Raw genomic sequence first — 7,926 nt, forward strand, 5'->3', positions numbered from 1 at the left:
TCGGCTTGGCTCAAGTTGTGGTGGAGGCGACTTAATAATGTCTTATGGCGACGTCGGACTTAACGTCGACATCATCCAAAATTTCGAGTCGAATGGAACAGAACCATGAGCTTCCATCGGGAGAATATCGGATGCCGAAGCTGTTGCCCACTTGCCCACCCGTCGGCCAATCTCGGCTTTTAATGGCGGATTTCTTATCAGATTGCGATATTCAGTTACCGGGGCTCGCGTGCCGTTATGGTGATGATAGTATCAAGGTATAGATGGAGTATATAGTAGTTTTACTTATCATGGTGGTTAATAGTGAGGTTTCTTTTCATGGTTGTCAAGCATATCAAAGTTGAAGCGTCAGTGCTCAGTGCAACATGATATGGTGATGAATCAGCCTTGACATAAACATGACCATGCCAGAGATGGGCAATCTTCATTTCTATCTTAACATTTTTGTTTATAGAGTGAGAGCCTGTTTTCACTTTGGAGCTTTCTTCTTTTTCTTTTTTGAGGAAATGATCTCACGTTGCGTATGTTACTCTTTGAAGTCGCATTTCATGATCTGTGAAAGAGCTGATGTCGTTGTATTCAGCGCGCAATTGTAGGCTATTCCCCCAGAAAGATCATAAACTATCCTAAGATTCAATAAAGCATATGCGCATCAAGAGACCAGAAAACCCATAGAATTCAAGAAGGATAGCATGTCCTGCAAAGTAAACGAAACAGGAAAGAATGCTGCCATCACCATCATGACTACCCTACACCTTCTCCGCAAACTCAATTCAGGCATCATTTTCTCTTCTTCAAGCCCGAACACTGAACTGCCATCATCAATAACGGCCATTCAAACTCGCATGCTCCAGTCTCAATTATAGCCAGACTTTTATAAACATCGCAAAGTCGACCTCTTTCTCGCAACGACCCGCCGCCATGTCTGACGACGCTGACGTTTCGGCCTCCATCAACAAGCTCTCCATCACAAGCAACAAGGAACCAACTCAAACCAAAGAGCCTGTACCAAAGAAAAAAGCCAAGAAAGTCGTGGCAGACTCATGGGAGGATGAAGACGTCTCCGACTCCGAGCCCGAAGCAGAGTCTGACAAGGCTGATGAGCTGACGCCCAGCGCAACGCCTGCACCACCACCTCCGACTCCCATGTCACCCGTTGGAGGGTCGGCGTGGACGCCTCCAGAGGACGCGCCCGGTCCCAGAGTCGCCGGAGAATCAGCCAAGCGGCCCGAGAAGACGGACGCTGTGGCCCGACGGATGATTGCTGCCGGGCTGGGCCTCAAGGCGCCCAAGCAGACCGAGGAGCAGCGGGCTTATCAGAAGAGCATCCGTGAGCAGGAGAAGAAGAAGCGGGAGCAGGAGCGCGAACAAGAGAAGAAGCGACAAGAGGAGGCTGACAAGGCAAAGGCCGCTATCTGGGATGACTAGGCGAGGCTGGCCCTAGACAAACATCACATAGACATGGTTAGGACATGAGAATAGCATTGGTCGAAATTCGATTCCTTGGCAACTCAATCTCCGCAACCCTGCTCCATGACAAGAATACAATCTCCTGATGCTCAAAAGCTGCTTACAATATCGCTGAATAATTTCGGAGACATTTCGACCCTGAGGCGGCTCAACCTCCCAGCGTGCCGCGGGCCTTGCTCCAGCCTCTCCTCGCCAAAGTCGAAGCGTATCGCCAGATTGGGACAGGCAACCAATTGGCGCCTCAAGAATATCCCCCACAACTCCTCCTTAGTCAGTACACGCGCGGCTACATCTACCCTTTCATGTGTATTTCCTCAAGGCCTGTAGAGCGGATTGTGATCGGGGATGATTGTGCCGATTGAAGGAGGGTTGGACGATCCTCTCACTTCATCCTGACGTGGAGTTGCGGATCCTGGTGTTGATGATTATGAATCGTCCATGAATGCTTTGAAAGAACGGGATTAGGAAACGGAGTTGAGGCTATAGAGACGGGTTTCAGAGAAGCTGAAAGGACATGAATCAGATACAGCTGATGTATTTAAGACTGCTTGGGTTGTGAGAGAATGGAGAGGAGCATCACCAGATAACTCAGCACTTGAACAACCAGAACCGGCACCGAATACCATACTCCCCTTATCAAGCAAAGAAATCAACCAACATGTCTGACCTCAAGCCCATCACCGTCTATGTCCATGGTTAGCCTTTAGCACCTCCGCTACGTTACGGCTCTAACACTACACAGGCAGGGGACCCAACCCCAAGAAGGTTACCATCCTCCTCGAGGAGCTAGGTATCCCCTACACAGCTGTGCGGACACTCCCAAAATGCCATACTCCTATACACTAACATGACTTGACAGGTCGAAATCCCCAACCCTAAGGCTGAGTCGTTTGTCAAGATCAACCCCAATGGCCGTGTCCCCGCCATCGAGGACCCAAACACGGGCATCACCATCTGGGAATCTGGCGCCATCCTCGAGTACCTCATCGAAAAGTACGACAAGGACCACAAGTTCTCGTTCGACACCGAGCCCGAGAAGTGGTACCTGAAGCAGTATCTGCACTTCCAGATGTCTGGACAGGGGCCTTACTACGGCCAGGTAGGTAGCAGATACCCTGTAGAGAACTCATGACTGACAAACAACGAGACCATGTGGTTCCATTTCTTCCACAAGGAACAGGTCGAGTCGGCTAAGGAGCGCTACGAAGAACAAATGGTCCGCGTTGTCGAGGTCCTGAACAATATCCTTGAGGGCAAGGAGTATCTCGTCGGCAACAAGTAGTGAGTCCCCAACAATGACATTTCCCCCAACGGAGCAAATACTAAACTCTATGAAGCACTTATGCCGATCTTGCCTTTATCCCCTGGAACACGGTCATCCCTATCGCTGGTGACGTGTGGAAGAAGTTTGATATTGAGAACAAGTACCCCAACTTCGTTGCATGGCACAACCGCCTCATGGCCAGACCAGCTGTGGCCAAGATCCTGACTCCTCCAACTGAGGAGAAGTAATCGTGGCAAAGAGGTTAGGCTGTTGGGGATGTACAGGGTGTCTGGAAGCCAGTGTGTAGTAATATGGATAGCTGTCACTCACGATGAATATCAAGTTGGTTAGAATGCCCGCCTCATTTCTGGTGTCTCTTGTTTGGATCATGTAGCTCTCCTCCAACTCTCCACGTTACAAAGGAATTTCAACGCAGCCGGTTATCTGGCAGTTTTGTATCACAATCTGAGCACTATCAAGGATAGAGGCACTTTATTCGTGGAGCAATCGCGGGCATGCCGCAGGTATCATTGTCATTTCTCAATCTCAAGTTGCCGTTTGGCGATGCTCTCAACTTTTCGTCTCCGCTCGCTAGCAAATTGCTTCGTTTGTCGCGATGCCCTTTTGGTTCCAGGACAAGTCGCCGTGGAGCGAGTAAACCAGTTGCCAACCATCATTGCCGGCATGATGCCATCATGCCAACTATATATGTCGGCTCAAACAATCCTCTCCCGTCTTTGACTCCGTGTATGGTCATTGCCTTCAGATAGGCAGACTTTTGATGTTTCTTGTTTTCGTTGACATTGGTATCTTTCTCCCCAAACATCCATCCCACCATGTCCCAAAACATCCTTTCCTTCTCATTCGGCAACCAGGGGTATTCTTCGTTTTTTTTGTCTTCAGCTTTTCGTTGCATGACTGGGTGGGTATAATGAGCGGGCGTCAAGTCATCAAAAGAGAACCCCCGATTCCGATAACCACAAGAAAAAAAGCAGAATAAATAAATGCAGCAAAATCAAAAACCAGTAACAGAGCACTCAGACACAGTCGAGCAAAACAAAACATGACAAGACGTAAACCGACCGATGCACAAGTCGACGTTCCAGGGTATTTTACGCCAGGGTATATCCAGCCGGGGTATTTGCATGTAGAGGTTCTAACACGGGGGAATCTAACGGAAAGGCCCAATAGGGGCGGGGTATCCTGAATTCATAGAATGAGATGTGGAAGGGCGCCCGCTGTCGCCGGACGCGCGGGTGCTGTGGCGAGGCGTGATGTCGCCGGGCTGAGGAATCGACAGCTTGTTGTCGATGTGGGTGCTGTAGGGTCGTGGCGCCCACGGGTTGTCGTCGTCTGGAAGGTTCACGCCGCTGTCGTTCCAGGGGTTTCGATCAGCGTTGAAGCTGCGGGTTGACTCGATTGATATGAGCGAAGACTTGGACACGTTGCTGGAGCCCTTGAAGAAGTTGTTGGCCGAGTGCGAGCTGTTCTTTCTGCGATCCAAGAAGGAAGAGATCGACGTCATGCTGCCGGGCTTTCGGAGACGGTCGAGGATGCTGCTTCGTTCGCGGGCGACGTCATCACCGAAGCCAGTCTTGACGGGGGAGTCAGTAGCGACGGGGGCCGGAGCATGCTGAAGAAGCTTAGAATCAAAGTACTGCAGAGAGTCCTCGAACGAGTCCGACTTGGGGCGAGGGAGAGCGCCCTTAACGATGTTCACCTCGGCCCCAGAAGTCGCGAACTGCGATTGCATAAAGTCCATGGCATCGCGGAGACCACCAGCATTGTTGCGGGTAAAACCCCAAAGCAGAGTGACTGTAGGAGATCCATCCTCAGTGAGCTCATCAGGGTTCTGGTGGATGGTAAGCTCAACCTCGTGCTGGCTCTTCAGCTTGGGCACAAGGTCATGGGCAAACTCGGGAGACTCGAGAAACTTGATCAGCTCAGGGCTTCTAGCAAGAACGAGTTCATGCTTGTCAGGAACCATGCCCAAGAACTCGTCAACGCAGTGGGGAACCTGCCACTGAGGGCCATTCACGGTCACCTCGTCGCTGGCCTGCTCGGTACTGGGGAAATTGATCTTGCAGTTGTACTTCTGCTCGAGCTCGTCAATCTCCGGAAGCCTGGCAATGAGCTGGCGATGGTAGAGTCGATCAACACTGACGATCTGAGAGGTATACTCGGAGTCCTAAACCGGCATTAGAATTGACAAAAACAATAATTTGGACCTCACTTACAGCGCGGTCAACCATCTCCAGGATCTCGTTCTTGACAGCGTCGAGGTTCTGTGCGTTGCGAGCTGGGGTGCGGCAGATAACATTATCCACCTTGATGTCGTCGTCCTCTCGTCCCATACCACCTACGAAATATTAGTTTGGGTATTAGATACGCTGATGAGGAGCATTACCTCTGTCCATAGCGTTGGAGAATTTGACGAAGACCGAGTGCTTCTTCATAATTCGCTGAATGTGCTGTCCACCAATGCCAATGATGCGCTTGTGATACTGATCAGGAACGTGGAACGAGATGGATGCGGGCATCTCCTGCTCAACCAGCGTCAGACCCTGCTTCATGGAATCGTAGCTTGCCGCCATGACATCGATGTTGAAGTTGTACTCGTTGAAGCCATCGAAAATGATCTGGACATTGCTCTGCCCCATGATCTTGTTGATCTTGCCGTTCTTCTTGCCACTGACGAATTCCTTGTGCTCATTGGCAAGCTCAATCTTGACACGGATCTGATATTGAGCCTGCGCAACAAACTTGATGTCCGAGATAACCTCAAGGGCAGACTTGACAGCATCGTCGGAGCCAGTGATGGCAAAGTTCAGTTTGTCAAACGAGAGATCGGCATCCGAATTGGCGCAAATATCAACAAGCATAGCCCTGATGTCAGCTGGGTTGGGAAGCTGCCTAGCCTCGGGATGTTGCATGTACCACCCGGCGCTGTAGAACTGGCCGGCCTGTCGCATTGTTAGTCAACTCAAATCGAAAGTAGAGGATCTTGCCACTGACCAGGGACATGATTTCCCTAACAGTTCGCTCTACGTGCAGACCCTCGCTGCCTTGGACTCTCACCATGTTCCGCTGGCTTGCCAGAGGGGGGAACATGATGTAGGTGCCGTTAGCCTCGAGAATCTTGCGGACCTTGTCCAAACGGCCAAGCAGAATGCTGTCAATCTTAGCGGCAGGGATGGTCACGTCCTTAACGTAGAGCCTGATCCGCTGGACCGTCTCATGGAGCTTCTGCTTGGCGAGCTCGATCGCCTGGGGAGTTTCACCGGTGATGAAGACATCCGAGGGATCACGGCGAGTAGCGTTGGGGGGACAGTAGCGGTACATTTGCGAGAACGGAGGTGGGAAGTAGATGGCGGTCCCGGTGGACGACTCGATGAGTTTGATGTTTTTGCGGTGACGTCCGCAGACGAGCTGGTGGCAGGACAATTCAAGCTTGGTTCCATCGACAATACGGCCAAGCTGGAGAAGTGTTAAACTTTGCAAATAAAACGTTGACGAGGGAGAATCTGTACCAGCGTATCAATGTGAATCAGGACCCGAGCCTTGGCATGCTCTGACGACAAGATGTCGCCGTAGATGGCGACTCTCCATCGCTGATCCATCCGCAATTCGGAATCACCAGTCATGCCATCCACGACAGGGGTGAGCTTGGGGCCGAGAAGGAAGATATCGACGCCGCAGTAGCTCGAGATGTAATCCAGGGTATCGGTAACGGGCTTCTTGAGCACTCCAGCATTGAGATCGCAAACGAGTTGACCATCAACATCAATTGTGGTGCAACGCTACGGGGAGAAGTCAGAAGAGGTTTGCCAGCATGCCACAGACGGGCCTGGTGCGAGATCAATCGAAACCTACGAGAGAAATGGGGGTATCATTCAAAATGGTCTCTCGGCTCTTGTGGACCAGCTCTGGAGAGCCCGAGAGACAGACGGTGGTGACCTGCTGGCCCTTGCCGTTCTTGGGCGTGGTCGAAAGGACATGAGCCTCGATGGGTAAGGGCCCGTTGGAGAGGTCGCGGCACAGCCTTCGGAGGTTGTTCAGGTTCTGTCCATGGACGGGCAGCTCGTGAATCTGGACGTCGTCCGGCGCGTCCTCGGGGTGCGTCCATCGCAGGACGGCGTCAGTGGTCGCGTGAAGAATGTCCTCGGTGTCGGGGCCCGCAAGATCGGAAGCGAATGGGACGTTGAACGAGTAGTGGATCGTGGCATCGGCGGCTTGAGGGGAGGCGATGGGCTGACCGGGTTGGGCGGCGTTCTTGGGGTGGTTGAGGGCATTCATGGGCATATTGGGATTGGGACGGCCCATTCCGAAATTGGGTGTCATTCTTTCCGACCAGTGACGCATGTTTGCCAACTTATTCATGATGGGGAGCGAGGTGAAGGCGTCGTCGTCGTCGTCCGAGGCGTGGGCGGCGACGGTCGGCGAAGGTGGAGGTGGACGGGAGCGAGGACGGCGGCGGGAGGTGGAGAAGAAGCAAGAGAGAGAACCTGACCTGACCTGACCAGGAAAAAGATGAGATGAGGGCAATGATAAAAGGGAAAAAGGGTATCGAAGAAGCTGGGCAAGAAACGGTGGGGAGGGGGAAGGGGGCAGGGGGGAAGGGGGGAAGAAAGAAAGATGGTGGTGTTTGTGAGCTCTTTCCAAGTCTGACGAGGGAGAGGGAGAAGGAAGGAGAGGGAGGGTTACGAAGGTCAGGTAGGTAGGTGAGAGAGGTGGAGGGAAGGATGGAGCGGAGATGCACTACGTACCTACAGTACAGTTCTGGCAGCAAAAAGCGAGGAACCTCAAGTCAGCAGGACGTGCTCTGTCGAGGACAGGACATGGAGGCCAAGGTGGAGAGGCCAAGGCAATTCAGAAGCTGTGAGTGGCAGAGTAGAGGCATGGAGATACAGCTAGGGGAGGTACCTACAGCCCCTACGTACCCAGTGGCTGCGATTTACCTGGGGGAGAGTTCCATAAAAGACAGCCCCCCCGGTACATGCGCCGCCTGTGAGTGCCCTGTAAGGCCGCCCGACACAGCGAGCTCAGCTCATCCATCGACCAGCCCGAGACAAGAAACAGCCAGAGAGTGGAGCGGGAGTGGGATGAGATACGCACCTCAGTCCGTCAGCGCGAGAGGCATGAGTACAGCATGCAGAGCCCGGGGGGAGAGGTGCACTCCCGTATGCAAGTTG

General features: G+C 52.5%; 3 protein-coding genes across 3 annotated transcripts; 2 read left to right on the forward strand and 1 right to left on the reverse strand.

Moving 5' to 3' along the window:
* Positions 1-921: 921 nt before the first annotated feature.
* NCS54_00243900 (Hypothetical protein) lies at positions 922-1,428 on the forward strand (the record flags this gene model as incomplete). Its single annotated transcript, XM_053148037.1, has 1 exon — positions 922-1,428. The coding sequence occupies one exon, from the start codon at positions 922-924 to the stop codon at positions 1,426-1,428; it is 507 nt and encodes a 168-aa protein (XP_053004012.1).
* A 700-nt stretch (positions 1,429-2,128) lies between these two features.
* Positions 2,129-2,982, forward strand: NCS54_00244000 (Hypothetical protein; the record flags this gene model as incomplete). The annotated part of the gene is made up of 5 exons (XM_053148038.1): positions 2,129-2,165; positions 2,213-2,277; positions 2,330-2,569; positions 2,618-2,751; positions 2,808-2,982. The coding sequence occupies 5 exons, from the start codon at positions 2,129-2,131 to the stop codon at positions 2,980-2,982; spliced, it is 651 nt and encodes a 216-aa protein (XP_053004013.1).
* Positions 2,983-3,905: 923 nt separating this feature from the next.
* Positions 3,906-7,114, reverse strand: NCS54_00244100 (Hypothetical protein; the record flags this gene model as incomplete). Its single annotated transcript, XM_053148039.1, has 6 exons — positions 3,906-4,922; positions 4,972-5,093; positions 5,142-5,697; positions 5,750-6,211; positions 6,265-6,534; positions 6,608-7,114. The coding sequence occupies 6 exons, from the start codon at positions 7,112-7,114 to the stop codon at positions 3,906-3,908; spliced, it is 2,934 nt and encodes a 977-aa protein (XP_053004014.1).
* Positions 7,115-7,926: the final 812 nt, after the last annotated feature.

The sequence above is a fragment of the Fusarium falciforme genome, chromosome 2, assembly GCF_026873545.1.
Source record: "Fusarium falciforme chromosome 2, complete sequence".
NCBI lineage: Eukaryota > Fungi > Ascomycota > Sordariomycetes > Hypocreales > Nectriaceae > Fusarium > Fusarium falciforme.